This window comes from Perognathus longimembris, chromosome 2 (assembly GCF_023159225.1).
Source record: "Perognathus longimembris pacificus isolate PPM17 chromosome 2, ASM2315922v1, whole genome shotgun sequence".
Lineage (NCBI taxonomy): Eukaryota > Metazoa > Chordata > Mammalia > Rodentia > Heteromyidae > Perognathus > Perognathus longimembris.
The window spans coordinates 19,986,715-20,005,685 of NC_063162.1; the positions used below are offsets into that span (position 1 = coordinate 19,986,715).

The following is an 18,971-nucleotide window of genomic DNA, read 5'->3' on the forward strand; positions in this document are numbered from 1 at the left end:
TATAGGCATTACTGCTAGATACAGCATTTCTGAAGTGGAAAGGAAGCTACAAAGGCACAGAGTAAGGGTTTATCCACAAAGAAACCAAGATAGATCAACTCAAGTGAAAACACATGGTGTTTTAAAATGTAAATGCACAATAAGAGCTTTATGGGATCCCCACAAATTTGTTAAGGATATAAAGGTCACAGAGTAGAGCTGCATTGCTGATGACATTGTGTGAAAACCATGTGGCTTGCTTATTTTTCTGGCAAACATTCTGACAGTATGTAATGAACTTTAAACTCAAAAAAGACCCCAAAGAAAACAAGGTTGTCTGGAGAATTTTAACATTCATGATCACAACTAGCGTAAAAATTGATCATTTCCTATGGGTCTACCATTGTGTGAAAAGCTCCATTCAGTCATGCACAATATTACCACTGTTTTATAATTGAGGAAATGGAGAGTTGAGGAAATGAAAGAATTAAGAAGCGCCGGGAGGCTGTCACTCACTCCTGTTATCCTAGCTCCTCAGGAGGCTGATATCTGACCATCACAGTTCAGAGCTAGCCCAGGCAGGAAAGTCCGTGACACTTTTAATTCTAATTAACCACCAAAAAAAAACCCAAAAAAAAGTGGAGTTAGTGCTTTGAACGAAAAAGCTCAAGGACCTGGAGGTGGGTGGAAAGCTCCTAGGACAGCACCCAGGCCCTGAGTTCAAGCTCCTGGATTGGCAAAAAAAAAAAAAAAAAAAAAAAAATTGCAGCCTTGTTGCTAACCAGCTGTTTTCCCTTGGGCAAGTTGTTTCACCTCTGTAACTCAGTTTCTCATCTCTAATTAATGAATGAGAGTGTAAGGTTTAAATAAACTAATAGATTGTAAAGTTTTTTTTTTGCCAGTCCTGGGCCTTGGACTCAGGGCCTGAGCACTGTCCCTGGCTTCTTTTTGCTCAAGGCTAGCACTCTGCCACTTGAGCCACAGCACCACTTCTGGCTGTTTTCTGTATATGTGGTGCTGGGGAATTGAACCCAGGGCTTCATGTATACAAGGCGAGCTCTCTTGCCACTAGGCCATATCCCCAGCCCCGATAGTAAAGTTCTTAGAACAGTCCTTGTAATGCTCAAAACATTTGTGGCTACTCTCAGCTAACTTTATTCTTTCTTATTTAATACCTTGTATGTAGCTCGCTTATTGTGCTAGTACTTGGGGGCTTGAACTCTGAGCCTTGGGCTCTCTGTTGAATTATTTGCTTGAGGCTGGAGCACTACCACTTGAACTACTTCCAACTTTTTCCTGGTTAATTGGAGGTATGTATCATGGACTTTTCTGCCTGGACTGGCTTTGAACTGTGATCCTCACGTATCAGCCTCCTTAGTAGCTAGGATTACAGGCATGAGACACCAGAAGTAAAATTCCACAGTAGAGATTATTTAGTGTTGAAAGTGCTCTGACTTCTTTTCACCTATGACGTTGTTTAAGGTTGTAGTTTAAAGTGGGAAGAGACAGAGCACATGAAAGAGCACTCTTAGCCTAATTTTCCAGTAACAATTAACCTCAGCCTCCCAGAAGCTGGGAGAGCAGTGTGCCCATGTCCAGCTCTGCATGCACATTTTAAAGGATTGCTCAGGGTTCTCATGCCCAATGCTGCCTGAACACAGAACTGTGCTGAGGACCAGGTGGAATACTTGTACCGTAGTCCAGGGATGGGAAAGAAGCAGTGCAGCCACCTGGAACCTCCCCTCGTAGCCTCGGCCTTCAAACTGCCTTCCCAGTGTGGTAGACTAATTATATATATCCTAGATCTCTTTCTCTCCTCCCTCCACCCCTCCTACTGGCCCCCACAGCTGCAACTGCTCCAAGTACACCCAGAGAGCTGAGTGTGACCTCACAGCTTAAGAAACTACAAGAGACCATTGAGCAGAGCACCAAGATAGAACTTGGGGACATCATCCGAATCAGAGGCTACATCCGCACATACAGAGAAGAGCGAGAGATTCATGCCACCATTTATTGTAAGCACAGCAAGTTCCTGCCAAATTGACTGGTTTTTTAATGTGTTCAGTAAATGCTTGTTTACACAAAACCAGCTTTCTAAAACATTCAGATAAGAAGGTTTAACTCGAATGGGGGAAATAATACTGTGTAGTATGCCTTCTTTTGGAAAATAGCTTGCATTTCTTTTCTTTTTTTGGCCAGTCCTGGGGCTTGAACTCAGGGCCTAAGCACTGTCCCTGGCTTCTTTTTGCTCAAGGCTAGAATTCTGCCACTTGGGCCACAGTGCCACTTCTGGCCATTTTCTACATATGTGGTACTGACGAATCTAACCCAGGGCTTCATGTATATGAGGCAAGCACTCTTGCCACTAGGCCATATTCCCAGCCCATAGCTTGCATTTCTTTTTTTTTTTTTTTTTTTTTTTGCCAGTCCTGGGCCTTGGACTCAGGGCCTGAGCACTGTCCCTGGCTTCTTCTCACTCAAGGCTAGCACTCTGCCGCTTGAGCCACAGCACCGCTTCTGGCGGTTTTCTGTATATGTGGTGCTGGGGAATCGAACCTAGGGCCTCGTGTATCCGAGGCAGGCACTCTTGCCACTAGGCCATATCCCCAGCCCCTGCATTTCTTAATTTCTTTCTTTTTTTCCCCTCATAGCTAAGGACCAAATTTGGGCCTTGTACTTGCTAGGCTAATGCTTTTACAATGAGCTAAAACTCCAACCCTTTCATTTCATTTTGAAGAAAGTTAATTAGAAGTTTATTGGGAGCTAGACTAGAAGCATGGCTTGAGTGGTACAGTACCATCCATGAGCAAGAAAACTGAGCAAGTTGGGTGCCAGTGGAACACACCTGTCATCCTAGCTACTCAGGAGGCTGAGATCTGAGGATCATGGTTTGAAGCCAGCCTGGGCAAAAAAGTCCATGATACTCTTTTTTTTTTTTTTTGGCCAGTCCTGGGGCTTGGACTCAGGGCCTGAGCACTGTCCCTGGCTTCTTTTTGCTCAAGGCTAGCACTCTGCCACTTGAGTCACAGTGCCACTTCTGGCCATTTTCTGTATATGTGGTGCTGGGGAATCGAACCCAGGGCTTCATGTATATGAAGCAGGCACTCTTGCCACTAGGCCATATCCCCAGCCCCCCATGATACTCTTACCTCCAATTAACCACCAAAAAGCCAAAAGTAGAATGTGGCTCAAGCGGAAAAGCATTAGCCTTGGGCAAAAAAGTTAGGTACAGCACCCAGGCCCTGAGTTCAAGCCCCAGAATGGGCACAAGGGAATGGAAAAGGAAAAGGAAGGGAAGGGGGAAGAGGGGAGGGGAGGGCAATTGAACAAGAGTGCACGGCCTTGAGCTCAAGCCCCAGTATTGGCACAATCAATCCATATGTTTTACCATATTGAGAAAAAAATGAGTTATTGACTGTATATAGTTGGCAAGTGAATTTGGGCAGAATGGGAGTCTCTAAAGTACTTTGAAATTCTGTGTGGATTCATTAGGGTAGTGTTCATATTCTTCAACGTGATAGAGATTTCCTGAACACTTAACGGCCATTAAAGTTAAGTGAAAAGATCAAGTGCCCTGTCCCCTCCCCCTTTGCTCTGTGCTGGCTGGTTTTCAGCTGGAAATCTGAAGGACAGCCACTGCTACCCACCAGAGTCACAGATATAAGATGCACTAGTGCACCTTCCTAGTCCCCATCTACTTCCTGGCCACGTCTGATGCTCAAGGCATTGCCTTTCCTCTCTGGGGATGAATGAGAACCATGATCTCCATCTAGACTGCTCTTCTAACCATGACTTGGCATAGGAAAAAAATGCATTCTGTGTAATTTCTCTGTTCGCTAGATAAATTAGACGATCCCATGTGGAACATTCAGATTGCAAGGATGCTTGAGCTGCCCACTCTCTACAGGAAAGTGTATGACCAGCCCTTCCGCAACCCAGCCCTAGAGAAAGAAGAGGCCTTGAGGTAGGTTATGCCTCAGTGCTACTGAAGTGCCGGCAACAGTGTAGCCTGCAGTGGGAGCCAGGTGCTGGGTTGGCCAGGGTTCAGATCCTGAAGCATCAGCCTGGCCATGGAAGAGGACTAACCATTTATGCGTATCTCAGTTTCCTCATCTACAAAGGGAAGATGGTAACAGTACAGATACTCTAGGGCTATTGTAAGAGAAATATATGTATAATTAGTGTCACTGAATGACAGAGGATGGAGAAAAATATTTGAAGGAAGATTAGCTCAAATTTTTCCATGTTGGATGAAAACTATAAACTCATAGTTCCAAAAATCTCAGCAAATCCCAAGGAAAGAAACATGAAGAACACTGCACCAAGGCATACCCTGATCAAAATATGCCATCACACATTGTAGCACCAAACATATACACCCCCAAAACAAAAATGAGACCAGTTGTTGTCAACCACAGATGATATTTGTGTGGGGGAAACAAAGCAAAACAAACCCCAGGAGGAATAAGCATGTTTATAGACATTTGCTACTATGTAGGAAGAGATACAGAGAACTGATAACCCACTTGTGACTTCTTAGGGGTCAGGTTAGGGAGGGAAGGATGTGGAAGAAGAAAAAAAATGAAAGGTTTTATTACGTTCCCTTTCTTTACTTTTTTTTTTCTTTTGTCAGTCATGGGGCTTGAACTCTGGGCCTAAGCACTCTACCACTTAAGCCATAGCACTACTTCTGGTTTTATGGTGGTTAATTGGAGATGAGAGTCTCACAGACTTTCCTGCCCAGGCTGCCTTTGAACCTTGATCCTCAGATCCTCAGCCTCCTGAGTAGCTAGGATTGTAGGCTTGAGCCAACGGTGCCTATGTATCAACTCCAGGACCTCACTCACGCTAGGCTTCTGCTCTTTACTACTGAGCTATAGCCTCAGCCTGCTCCCCTGTTGTGCCATTGGGGTTTGAATTACTAACTTGGCTTGCTTGTTTGGCTGATGCTTTACCACTTGAGCCACACCTTCAGCCATGCTTTTTGATGGTTACTTTGGAGATGAAGTCTCAGGGCTTTTCTGCCCAGGCTGGCTTTCACTGTGATCCTCCAAATCTTGGCCTCCCAAGTATCTAGGATGATAAATGTGAGTCACTAGCACCCAGTCTTTCCTTTCTTTCTTTCCTTCCTTCCTTCCTTCCTTCCTTCCTTCCTTCCTTCCTTCCTTCCTTCCTTCCTTCCTTTTCATGTGCAAATATGTTACAGCTTTGTTTGCTTGTTTGGTTGTTTTTTGGTTGGTCATGGGGCTTGAACTCTGGGCCTAGGCTCTATCCCTGAGCTTTTCAACTCAAAGCTAGCACTCTAACACTTGAGCCACAGCACTTTTTCTGGTGGCAAATTGGAGATAAGAGTCTCACAGACTTTTGTGCTCAGGCTGGCCTTGAACCCTGATCGTCAGATCTCAGCCTCTTGAGTAGCTAGGATTGATTTATTGCAGATCCTGGGCCTTGGACTCAGGGCCTAAGCACTGTTCCTGGCTTTCTTTTCACTCAAGGCTAGCACCGTACCACTTGAGCCACAGCGCCACTTCTGGCTTTTTCTGCTTCTGTGGTTCTGAGGAATTGAACCCAGGGCTTCATGAATGCAAGGCAAGCACTCTACCAGTAAGCCACAGTCCCAGCCCCTTGTTATAGATTTTTAAAACTATATTTTTGAGACGCACAAACAATACACCTATATAAAACAGAAGGTAGAAATTGTCCCCTTGGTACTGCTTCCCAGTGTTCCAAGGCTGCTGAGCATACACGTGTCAATAATGAAGTTTGAACTCAGGTCCTCACACTTGCTCTACTGCTTGTGCCACACCTGAAGCTCCTGGTATTTTCCTTAACTTTGTAATAAGAGCTTGCATTTTTTCCCAGGCCATCTTGGACTTTGATCCTCCTATTTATACTTTTCTGGTAACGAGAATGAAAGGTATGCACCCTCATGCCTGGCTTTTTGTTTTTGGTCGAAATGGGGTTTTGAAGATTTTTTGTTTTCCTTTTTGCCCAGAATGGCCTCAAATTGTGATATTCCCTATCTCTGCCTCCCAAGTAACTAGGATCATTGGCATGAGCCCCTGCACCCAACCAGCATTGCAGATTTCAGCTAATTTTGTCTATATACACCAAAAAGGAACAAGGATGACAGTTACCTGCAGAGCTTTTAAACACTTTCCCTCAGCAACAGCAATCTAGGCTCTCTGGACCTCGCCAGTCTCACTTGTTTGCTGAGTGAGAAAGTCAAAGAATTCCTCATGGACAAGAGAGTGCAGACCTTCTATCAGCAGGAATTGGAAACTGTGGAGTCCTTGCTAGCCCTGGCCAATCAGCCTGTGATTCGTGCCCACTCAGACCAAGTAAGTGCCGTGTATTTCTGCAAGACTTTTTTTTTTTCACATGAGGCTTTATGTTCTCTGCACCAGGTCTGCAGCTAAAGACTGTGGGTAGCATGACTATGGCACTAACACTGACAGGGTGGACCCTGGCAGCAGAGGTAGCTTAGAATTTGAAATGAGGCTGGGCTTGCCCTTTTCTCCTTCTTACTTAGTCACATTACACTTAATCCTTCTGTAGAAAAATAATAACAAGCTAAGGTCAGAGCATCTAATTGTTAGCACTCAGCGAGATAGGTATTTAATCTCAGCAGATGTCAAATGAGGGAGAAGGAGATGAGAAATGGTCATTATCCTCTATGTAAGATGATTTATTGATCAGCGAGATGATTCTTGAACTACAACCAGGGTTGTTAATGAATTGTTCTTCCTCAGAAGGTGTTAGGAATTTAAAAATCAAGTTGTATTTAATCTGGTTTGTTAGTAAAAATATCAAAGACCCCTGAAGAAATTTTCTTTTTATGTATGGGAAAAAGAAAACCTGTCTTCATTTTTAAAAAAATTTTGTGTTACACGTGAACTTATTGTTGGTTTAGTATTTATGTATTTGTTTGAAATGAAGGTGTATTGGAGACTTTGGGTTTAGGTGTTCCCTTTTATTACTATTCTTAGATATATTGCTACTGGGACATGACTCATATTTTTAAATAAGTAAATGATCTCAGCTTAAATGTTGTCATCTTGCCCCCCTCGTCTGCTGTGATTGCCACTTGTCCCTTGTTGTGATCCTGTCATGTTCATATCTGTGACATATTGGCATTTTCTTATTTGTTCATTCCTCTATTAGTTCTTAAAGATCATGAGAGCGGAGACCTTGTTTGCTGTCTTCTTTGCTCATAGGGCCTAGAGCAGTGGTAGATAAAGCAGGTTCCTCACAAATTATTTGTTTATTGAAGGAAGGAATTTTTTGTTTTGTTTTTTCTTAAATTCAGATGTTCCCATAAACTATAGTTAAAAGTAGAGCCGGGTATGGTGGCAAATGCCTGCAATCCTAGACTCAGGAGGGTGATGTAGAAGATTTGTTAGAGGCCAGCCTGGGCTTCATACAATTAGACACACACACACACACACACACACACACACACACACACGAAGGTTTCCTTTTCATTCTCACTGACAAGTACAGTCATCTCCTGGGTAAGCTTTTGGATGTACTATGTGTACATATCAACCATACGTAGTTGTTTCCCCTTTTATCCAAATGGAAATATGCTGGAGTATCCTTAAGAGACATATCCTACCTTAAGCAGTGCACCCTACGGCTCCTTTTTAAGTACCATTATATAACAACCTTTTTCTGTTTGTACCAAAATATTAGTTTATATGTGTATGTGCCAGTTCTGGGATTTGAACTCATTGCCCGAGCACTGACCTTGAGCCTTTTTGCTCAAGGCTAGTGTTCTACTGCTTGAGCCATAACTCCACTTCTGTTTTGGGGGGTTTGGGGTATTTATTTATTTATTTATTTATTTATTTATTGCCAGTCCTGGGCTTGAACTCAGGGCCTGAGCACTGTCCCTGTCTTCTTTTTGCTCAAGGCTAGCACTCTGCCACTTGAGCCACAGCACCACTTCTGTCTGTTTTTTATATATGTGGGGCTGGGGAATCGAATTCAGGGCTTCATGTATGCAAGGCAAGCACCCTTGCCACTAGGCCAGCCTGGGGTTTTTATTTTTAATGGTTAGTTAGAAATAAGAGCCTCACAGACTTTCCTGCCTGGATGGCTTTGAACTGTGATCCTCAGATCTCAGCCTCCTGAGTAGCTAGGATTACAGGTGTGAGTCACCAGCACCCTGCCTAGTTCATATATTTAACTAGTCTCCATTCTTGGACTGTTCAGATCACTTCCAGTCTTCTCCCATTAACAACTGGCCAGCAGGCTAAATTGTTTTGTGTGCTTCTGGTGGAATGGATACCAGATCACCTCCTAGGCCAGATCCCTGCTTCTCAGTTTTGTTCATGTACCTAATTACCTCTTCCTGGCAACAAGCTTAGGTGCCCAGTGACCCAGGATTTCTTTCATACAGGGAATTGAGGGATAGCATTTCAGAAAACACTCCGGTGGAAGGTGTCACAGTTGAGTGCTTTGTATTTTGCCAAGGAACTTGCCACTGTGAGCCTCCCATTGCCCTTTTTCCTCACTTAATCATTTAGGGGAGGCGCCAAGCCAAATTGACCTCCTAGGACTTTGATGACTGTTATGGTTTGCAAGGAAACGAATGCCTAGTGCTTAGCAGAGCCCACCTTCCCATGAAGCTTGCTCTCCTGTGATGGTTATAATTAACTACAGAGACTGAGGGCAACTCTAGTCAACATGATCCATGGCAGAGCTTTGGCAATGATAGCACTTTGAAAAAGCTTAGTGCAGAAAATTGTGTGTGTCTATCTAGTGTTGAATATTTAAGATGAAATGAATGCGGTACTGTATGTGTTTTGTCTTTGGAAACAATTTTTGCATCAATTATGAATTAGTTTGTTCCATTGCTTTGGTTGAGAGGTCAGTGTCATTCAATTAAATTCCATTTAATTGAGCCCTGGGAGACTAAAGATGCTTACAGCGATGGTGAAACCTGAGAGTGCTGGCACTTTCTGTGGTCATACAAGCGAAAGTTTAAAAAAAGAAAAAAGTCTCTGTGCTGTTGTCATAGTTCAGAGGCAGCAGAGCAACTGGAAATGTTTTCTCCTTTCTGTCTCTGTTTTTCCATGGCCTTTCTTAGCAAATCCAGAAACATGATAAGCAGATCTTGTGAAACCATTGTTTCTTTGACAGCTGGATGAATGTTGAGTTTGTTTGGGAGTGAAGACTATATATATTTTTCAGGGAGCCGCCCAGTTCCTGACCTGAGCCTAAGACTCAGCTCATTCAATCCGCTGCTGCTTTAGTTTGTGAACAATTTCGGTTTCCTGAGTCACATGAGTGAATCTGTCATAGGTCTATTGAAAACACCAGGCAAGATACAGATCCCAGTCCAGGAATTGCTGCTGGCTTTTCAGAAGACACAGCTTGCCTTTGGGGCAGCCTGGGAGATGTGTCCTGAGGTTAAATGAGGCAAAGGATTCTGGACAGGAAGTGTCACATACTGTTTATATTTACTGAGAGCCATTCCTGTGAAGTCCTCCTTGTTCACAGCTGAAACTGCTTTTCCTCTCCTAGCACTGGGTGCCCTCTTTCTGCTAACTTCATGGTATAAAGAGAGAGGAGCTATAAAGTTCATGAAAAAGGTTGCCCAAGAGCAAGAGAAGCTTTCTGATTTAACATCCTATGTCATTGCATTAATCAAACAAATCATAACAAAAGTACGGAACAGTTAGCAAGTGTGACCCTACTAGAGCAAACTTCCTGCCCTCCCTAAATACCATCCTGCACGCTGGCCAGGCACTGCATGCCTGGATCTTGTTGACACAGCAGATTAGAAGCCTGTTTGGCAAAATCATAAACCAGTTGGTCTGGAGAGTTGTTCTTAGATATGGGAGGATGAGAAACTGATTTTTTTTCCCCCTCAATATACAGGTGGAATTGAAGAATAACACCACTTCCAAGGCAATTCATAGTCTATTTAAGAATGCTATAGAGCTGCTGCAGGAAAAAGGACTCGTTTTCCAGAAAGGTGGAAGTAACCTGTACTATGTAAGTGATCTGCAACTTAAGTATTTCCCTTTATTGCTTCAGTTACAAATATAGTTACTATTTACAAGTACCCACTTACTATTATTTTGTTGTTGTTGTTGTTGTTAAAAATCATTAAGGAGATACATAAAGTCAAAAGTGAACGCTGGCTCTTATCTTTCCCAAGATACTTCTTTTTTGTTTTGCTTTTGCCAGTCCTGGGTTTGAACTCAGGGCCTGAGCACTGTCCCTGGCTTCTTTTTGCTCAAGGCTAGCACTCTGCCACTTGAGCCACAGCGCCACTTCTGGGCGTTTTCTATGTATGTGGTGCTTGGGAATTGAACCCAGGGCTTCATATATACGAGGCAAGCACTCTTGCCACTAGGCCATAGTCCCAGCCCCTGCAGTACATTTCTTGATGGAGATTTACTCTGGTGATTTTTTTGTGTTAGAGTTGTTTAAAATTCAGGGGTGTTTTTAGCACTGTTGAGTAACTTCTGGGATTGACAGTCCAGTCTAGCATGAGTGCCGTCCCCGATAGACATTGCCTAGTGGTGCTAGGCAAGACAGCTCAGCTCTAGCCTCTCTTGAGACACACATTCCCACAGGCTCTAGAGCTGGCCTCCATTAGGGTCTGTAGAGAGCAGCCCTTCCTGGGAAGCAACAGGGCTGCAGACAGCCAGGACGAGGTGTGGCAGGGCAGAGCACTTCCTTCTGTGAATCACTATGAGGTGGAATGGGGCGATCAAACTAGAACAGATCTCCGGGTCACCACCCCTTCCAGTCATGCCTGCCTTGTAAGCCCAATGTCAATATTGCATTGACTTCTAGGCTTTCCAGCTTCCTTATGAGTTGAAAAACACAAGAGTTACCATGCCCACCCCCCTTAAGTCAGGTTCCCCCAGGAGTTTCTGTGCTATCTCTATAGACTTACAGCTGTGTGTTTGCATGCTTAGTCTTCCTTCCTTCTAGTCTTCCACTCTCTCATTCCTTTTCTTTCTTTCTTCCCTTCCTTCTTTTTGTTGCTAGTGTTTTTATAACAATGGTGAAACTCATTTGGTGGCTACTTCCCCATTACCATATCTGGTTGAGAAAGAAACTTGATTCCATATGCCTTTGAGAACAGACAGTGTTTCAGTGGATAGGCTAGATTTGCTCTTGACAGTTTGTTCTTGCAGGGTTTTTTCCTTCTTTTATTTTTCATTGTGCTTAGGGAAAGTCAGAAAACCAATGAAACATAAATATCAAGACCCAAAGGAAGAAATCCTGGGGTGGAGACCAAAGGCTTTGATGACTTGCCCTTCCCTTAAAAAAACATACAACAAACCAGGAGCTGGTGGCTCATACCTGTAATCCTAGCTACTCAGGAAGGTGGAATCTGAGAATCGGTAAAGCCTGGGCAGGAAAGTCCGAGAGATGCTTACCTCCAATAAACTACACTGAAAAAGCTGTAAGTCCACTGTGGCTCAAATGGTAGAGTGCTAGCCTTGAGCACAAAGAGTAAGCCCCAGAAGTAACAAACAAAACAAAATAAAGACAAAAACTACATTACACTTAGGGGTGCACATGCATACACACACACACACACACACACACACACACACACACACACATACACACACATTCATAATCCCAATGCTCAGAGGCTATCCTGAACTACATGGTAAGACCCTGTCTCAAAAAAAAAGTTGTTTTTTTTGTTTTTTGTTTTTTTACCAGTCCTGGGCCTTGGACTCAGGGCCTGAGCACTGTCCCTGGCTTCCTTTTGCTCAAGGCTAGCACTCTGCCACTTGAGCCACAGCTCCACTTCTGGCCATTTTCTATATATGTGGTGCTGGGGAATCGAACCCAGGGCTTCATGTATACTAGACAAGCACTCTTGCCACTAGGCCATACTCCCAGCCCCCCAAAAAAGTTTTTGAAGTTAAAAAAAAAATGTAACTGTGTTATGAGTGTTTAAGGAGAACATTATTCCTTAAAAGTACAGCATTCCATGTTTTCTTTACCAGTACCCCGGGGTGTGTGACCTGGGCAGTTTTGCTTTAGGGACAGCAATAGTTTGACAGGAGACCAAGTATCCAAACACCTGTGAATCTGTGTGCTAATGTGGAAGTGTGGATGACACAACCATGTGTAAACTAAGGAAATTTCCTCTCTGAACTGTTTTTTTCTATTTAGGTAACCAGAGAAAACAAAGACCTGCACAAAAAGATCCTCCACATCATTCAAGAAGAGTACCAGAAGCCAAATCGTAAGTGGCGGCAATGGAGAGTGGTCACACTGTCCCAGAAGGGCAAAGACCTTGACAGAGCATCTGGAAGTAGGGCTGCCCCCTGGAGTGCCTGGGGAGGGTTATGGTCTCTGGGCCTCAGTCCCCTCCCTTCTGAGGTGCATGTGAGGTATACAGTTGTCCAGACATTGGCTACACATGAGATTCAGCCTTGAAGCTCATTTCAATGTCGAGGACTTACTTCTAGGTCCTGACATTCTGGTTCTGTGAGGCATGGGCTGGTGGGCGGGAGGTGGGGAGAGAAGGGGGGGGAGAGAAAGGGGGGTAGGAGGGGGCTTCACAAGTGAGCTTTGCAGGAATCCCAGGACAGTGAGGTGAGCCTCTCCACTAGGGCTCTATGATGTCACCTGGTTCTCATGTTCTCTTAGTTATGTTCCCCACTTAACCCCCCTGGCTTTGTACAGAAATCTGACATTCCCTCCATTCTGACATCAAGGCCTTTCAGTGTTGGGAGGAATGGTTCTAGACATTACAGTTTATGAATGATGTAATCCAGTCATTCTGGAAGCTGGTACTTTGCAAATGAAAATAGCTTTAAAAAAAAATGGGGTTTTGTGGAGTTAGGACAGCCCCTAGTGGTTGGACACTTCAACTGCAGCTGGTCTGACAATGAGCCTGGCTATTTCACCCTAGTTAGAAAAAGAAAACATTTATTTTGCCTTTTAAGTTCGGTGCAAACTAGTCTTTTCAAGATAACACTTTTTGCAAGTTTTTCAAGTAGATGCTAGTAATGAATACTGACTTAAGTTAACAAATAATGCTAGAAGAAAAGGAATGAATGGTTGTTATGGATCCCAGACCCCCAAAGCTGTTTGCTTTCTATGCAGAGAAGTCTCCCTCCCACCTTTTCAGCCCAGATGTCCTGGCAGCTTGGACCTGCTCCAAGCTGAGTCAGCTGGCCAAACAGAGCCAGCTCTTCTGCCCTGGTGTTTAGGACTTGATGAGATCAGAGCCCAGAACGGTGTGACAACAGGTCTTAAAATAAACTCAAAGCAATCTATCATTTTAATGCAAGTGGATGGATATTTCCTTCACCTAGAACAGTAAGAACAAACATCCTTTAGTTGAAGGAAAACCTTTGTGTTTTGCACTATGGGAGCACTTGATAGCTTGAGTGGGACTCCTCCCCCTGTTAGGGAGAGAAGGTGCTTCCAAAATATCATCCTACACTCCCAGGATCCCTGGCTGTAGTCTTAGATTAGTTTGGTTTAGATGTGGTTTAAAGTCTGGAGTGAAGCAAATGAACAGAATTCATTTCTTAAGAAGACCTGACATCTTCAGATGACTTGAGGCCCAGTAGACGTAGCAGGTTTTATATCCACCCCATGCCAGCTCCCACTTGGACTGGCTCTGCCACTCAGACTATATAAAAGCCTGTAAAAGCCACAAGCCAATTGCCTGCTACTAATAAACTCAGTAGATGAATTCTGGATCCTGAGTAGCAGACACCATTGAAAGACTTCATAGAGACTATCTTGACATCAGCCACAAGCCACTCTTCTTTGTATTTCCATGATCTGTATTGCCAGCGCATTAAAATTATTCTGATACAGGCATAGTGACTCTGAATAATAATGATAATAATAATCACAACTTCTCTAGAGGTGGAAATCAGGAGGATTGTGCTTTGAGGTCAGCCTAGACAAAATTTAGTAACTAGCCCACCCCCCTTGAAAATAAGCTATGTCTAATGACACTAAAATTCCAGCTATTAGAATCATAAGATTATGGTCTCAAGCAGGACCCAGGGCAAAAAAAAAAGTGACCCTATCTGGAAAATAGTCTAAAGCAAAAAAGGACTGGGGATGTGGCTCAAGTAGTAGAACATCTTCCTGGCAAGTATGAGACCCTTGTTCAAGCCCTAATACCAACAAAAAAATTATTCTGAATAATGTATACATCATTAAAAGTGAAAATTCACACACAGAAAAGTCAGATTTCCTCCTAGCAACAAGCCCCTGGCTCTATTCCCCTCTCTAGAGGCTTGGTTGTTCTACTTCGTGCATATTCTTCTAGAAATGATGGATGCATGTATAGGCCTGCTTGTAGAGTTTATCCTACATTGTCCTACTCCTTGTTGGTTTATAGCCAACACTGGCTTCTAGAGTCATTTGACAATAGTACTGTACATGCAAAAGGGCCTTGGCCCTCTAGGTAGCTGCATAATATCCCACACAGGTCCCAAGAATGACAAGACCATTTCTTTCACCATCCCTATCAGGCCTTTCACTCTGCCTTTTGATAGAATAATCACTGAGTTTTTCCTGGTCAGGGTGACCCATGGAAGGACTAAACTCCTGAGTCATTTCTTGTTTTGTTTTGTCATTTTTTTTTTTTTTTTTTTTTTGCTGCCAGTCCTGGGGCTTGAACTCATGGCCTGAGCACTGTCCCTGGCTTCTTTTTGCTCAAGGCTAGCACTCTACCACTTGAGCCACAGCGCCACTTCTGGCCTTTTCTGTTTATGTGGTGCTGGGGAATGGAACCCAGGGCTTCATGTATATGAGGCGAGCACTTTACCACTAGGCCATATTCCCAGCCCCTCCTGAGTCATTTCTGAGTGTCTCAGCCTGTAGTAAGAGAAGGAGTATGCCCATCTAGCTACGTTAGGTCTCTGCAGGACAGAGGGGTTCACCTGATGTCCTGTGTCTCTCCCCCTCCTTACCAGACCCCTTGCGAAGAAATGGCTTCAGGCCTGAGGCTGTCCACATCACTGTCTAGGACCCCACAGGTACCAACACTGAGCATCTCAACCCCGAGCACATGGGCCTCACAAACTACGGTGAAAGCTGAGCAGCCCTGAAACTCCTAGTGCAGGCTCTCTGTGATGTGCAGCTGGTTTGATAAGCCCCTCTCCACCCTCCACCTTGCTCTTGGCTTTTCTTCTCTGAGTGTTGAGTCTGTTGCTCCCTTTGGCAGGACTGAGCTGCGTGCTTTCACGGGTTATGGTGTGACATCAAGTCACCTGCCTTAGGCCCCCTCTCCTCACAAGCACCCTGTAGAGTAGGTGGTTTTAGTCCTGTGGGCTACTTTGCCCAAGTCATAGAGGAGGACTTACAGCCCTTCTTTAGGCTTGCTCTACGTGCTCCTCCATGCTCAGTAGGTGTCTGGAAATCATGTGGTAAAATGTTGTGAACAGTTAAACCCGAGAAGAGTCATGAGGAGACACAGCCACTAGAGGTCACAATTCAGCATGTCATTGTAGCCCTGGACCCAAACCTTAGAGATGGCAAGGACCTCAGTTGTCTCTGTGTCCCGGTGGTTAGGAGAAAATTGAGGCTTGAGGATACCATGACTTGCCAGAGCTATGAAAGCACACAAGGGTCAGTCTGTTTTCTTGATACCTCAGTACCTCTCAGCGCACCTTAAGGGCATTTGTCACCTAAAAACAGCATGCAGAGACAGCAGAGCAGCTGTGTGCAAGGTGCTGTTCATAGCCCACTGTCCTCACAGGAAGAGTCAGCTTTCAGTGACAGGGCTGACCTTGCTTCAGAAGTAGAAATAGTGTTTTTTTAATGTCATGATGCAATACTTATATGATTCCAATGCCTAACATGTACATATGCAATAAAATCACAAAATAATTCTAATTATAATCAGGTCTTACAATTTTTTTCTCTTTTGTTCTTTTTTTTTTTTTGAGGGGGGCAATACTGGGGATTGAGCTCAGGGCCTTTGCACTTAGTAGGCAAATGCTTAGTCAATTGAATCACACCCCCAGATTGTTGTTGTTGTTTTCCAAAGCTGAGAACTGAACTCAGGGTCTTGCACTGGCCAGGCAAGTGCTCTTCCACTGAGCTAAATCCCCAACCCTATACCCCCAGTTTTTTTACTGTTTAGATTGCATTTCAGATAGCATCTCACAATTTTGCGTGGGCTAGCCTCACATCTCAGTCTTCCTACCTCTGCCTGTTGAGTAGCTGGAATTTTACCAGCCTAGCCTCCAACCGCAGTACTTCTATCTCTGCTTCCCCCATAGCTGGGATTATAGGCGGGGACCACCATGCCTGGCCCTGTAATTTTTCCATTCTAGTCTATTTTAGTCCGTGTGGTAAGAAAAAGAATACTAATCACAAGTCACAGAAATTAATTTTGTGCTCCCCTAATGGCCACAACCCACAACAGGAAAACCACTAGTAAAACTCTTTGGCAGGGAGTTACTAGACCTCAGCTTTCATCATTGTAGAGCGAGTGGCCTTGGTAGAGGGCAAGAGGTTACTAGACTATAACTGTCCCAGGCAAGACTGCATGGAAGCCAGGCATGAGCCATGAGAATAGGCAAGTAAGAAGCACTTTTCCGAAGCCCTTTTTCCCCATGACAGTCCCATTAAATCAGGGATCAAGGAGAGACAAGCCCAACTGAATCCTAGGAGACTACATCTGGGAAACCAGTGGTTATGCCCTGCAAATGTGACATACACATGTAATGGTACTAGAGAGAAGAGTTTACCAAGCACTAGAAACCCATTTGGTTATGGATATAAAATAACTGATGGGAATTCTTGAAGATTGAAGGTCTGAGGCTTTGAGCAATGGTTTCATGTCATTGTAGACATAAGGGATCTTGGAGCAGAGTTTTGTGATCTTCTGGATTTTCTTATGCCCAGGAATCCTCTAGGGATCTTATAAGAAGCTAGTGCTGGTTCAGGAAGTTGGAGATGGTTGGAGGAGGGCCTGACAGTCATGTCCAAACTGAACTGCTGCCTTCTTCCTGCAGACGTGGAGAAGGGCTGCCATTTCTTGCACATCTTGGCCTGTGCGCGCTTGAGCCTCCACCCAGACCTGAGCAAAGCTGTGCTGCAGCAAGTGCTAGAGCTCCTGGAGGCCAAGAGTGACATCGTCAGCACCATGGACCAATACTACATAGCCTTCTGAGCAGAGCAGCAAGTAACAGGACGAGGTGGTGCTGAGCACAGAGCTGATGCTCACCAGTGTGCCTGCAGGCTGTTCCCTCATATTAGGCTGTAAAATACATCCATTTGAGAATGGGATTTTTGGCTGCCTTTTACCTGCTGTATCCTTGGACTGTGATGATATTCATCTCAGTTATGACATAGGAAAATCTTTCTTACAGCTGGGAGCTAGTGGTTCACACTTGTAATCCTAGCTCCTCAGGATGCTGAAATCTGAGTGTCGTGGTTCCAAGCCAGCCAAGGCAGGAAAGGCTATGAGGCTCTGATCTCCAACTAACCATCAGAAGTGGTGCTGTTGTTCAAAGTGATAGAGCACTAGGCTTGAGCAAAAGAGCTCAAGGACAGGGCCCAGGCCCCGAGTTCAAGCCCCACAACTGACAAAAAAAAAAACAAACACAAAACCTTTCTTGCATACTTCCCAGCTGGACTGGCCTTCACTCACAGTGTAGAACAGAAGTGACTGTGACTGTGGCCGGAGGCCCTGTCCTCATGGAGAGACTAAGAAGTGAAGAGTCTGTGGCCAGAGCACACAGTCCTAAAACTTGGAGACTCCAGGCTATCAGATCCATACCCGTGGGCCTCTCCTTGTGGATAACAACTGGCACAGAAATGTAGCTCTCCCTGGATGGAGGCGGCCCCAGACCTGAGACCTGGGTTACTGCTGTCTACAGCCCCCAACCCCCCCTGGGGATGGGAGTGCATGGGGATCTGAGGCATGGCTCCTCATTCTCCTTTGGAGTTCAAAATAGTCACTAAGCATTTCCCTGTACTCACAGAAGCACGTGACCCAATGCATGGTCCCTGGTTTCCGTGAACTCAGCAGAGGCTATCAGCCAGTTTCCTGGCAGACGGTAAATGTTATTTTCAAGGTTGCTGCTGAGTGAGTGGGATGTGCTGACAGCATCCAGACAAAGGCTACATATGTGTCCAGACAGGTGAGGCAGTCATGTTTTTGCTCAGAATGACAGGGTAAAGGCAAAGCATCTGAAGTATGTAGTGAGCTTGTTCTAACAGCAAACAACAAATCCAGCCAGCAGAAATGCATTGTAGAGGAAGATTTGGAGTTAATTGCACTCCTTGCACTGAAGGCAGCTGTGCCTTCATCAGCTGCTCTGGCTCTTGCCATGCTCGAGTCTCAGTGGCTCAGTTGGAGATCCTGCAGTCCCAAGAGAGGTTTTGCCCTTTGTGGATAGCTGATTTCTCTACTCACACCAGCCTCAGCTGATGTAGCAGGCAGAGAGCTAGCACTGGCAGATCACTTCTTATCCTGGATTTCCTGCTTTGACCCAAACCTCTAGCAACTTTTAATGGTGATGATGCCCACAGCTGTTCTACATCTCCCCTACATTTGGAAGGGTCTCAATTGAATAGATTCTTCCAGAGTAATAATACCACCATGGAACTCTTCCATGGACAACACATCTTTTATTAATGGGGCTTCCCAGAAGGGAATATAGGATCAGAGTGTGACAAAGGCATATCCTGGCATAGAGCAATTCCGTCCTAGGGGTTCATCTCCAGAAGACAATATAAAAGAACAAATACACAAGATACCCATTGTTTCTGAGTATAGTGGCACAGCCTATAATCCCAGCTAGAGGCAGAAGTTAGGAGGATGACGATTACATGCTAGCCTGGACATTTTCCAGTTGCTCAGACCAAATCCATTGACTTCTTTCTCACACCCACTCAGCCTGTGTGCGGATCCTGTGATGCTCACACTCCGAGGCTTTGCGGTCTCATTCCAGGTAGGAGTCTAGGCAACCCAGTGCTCAGGGAGGTTCTGTTCCAGCCACCCTCCACCCTGC

General features: G+C 44.6%; 1 protein-coding gene across 4 annotated transcripts in view; it reads left to right on the top strand.

The window, feature by feature from the left end:
* Positions 1-18,971, top strand: part of Stn1 (STN1 subunit of CST complex) — a 35,357-nt gene that overhangs the window by 14,311 nt on the left and 2,075 nt on the right. The window contains exons 4-9 of one of the 4 annotated variants that reach the window (XM_048338309.1): positions 1,815-1,994; positions 3,820-3,943; positions 6,146-6,320; positions 9,868-9,984; positions 12,142-12,214; positions 16,968-17,150. In XM_048338309.1, coding sequence (XP_048194266.1) covers positions 1,815-1,994; positions 3,820-3,943; positions 6,146-6,320; positions 9,868-9,984; positions 12,142-12,214; positions 16,968-17,125 — 827 coding nt within the window. In that variant the 3' untranslated portion in view covers positions 17,126-17,150. Of the gene's footprint in view, positions 1-1,814; positions 1,995-3,819; positions 3,944-6,145; positions 6,321-9,867; positions 9,985-12,141; positions 12,215-16,967; positions 17,371-18,971 lie in introns of those variants that run through there. The other 3 variants (XM_048338312.1, XM_048338310.1, XM_048338313.1) reach the window with 3 other exon arrangements.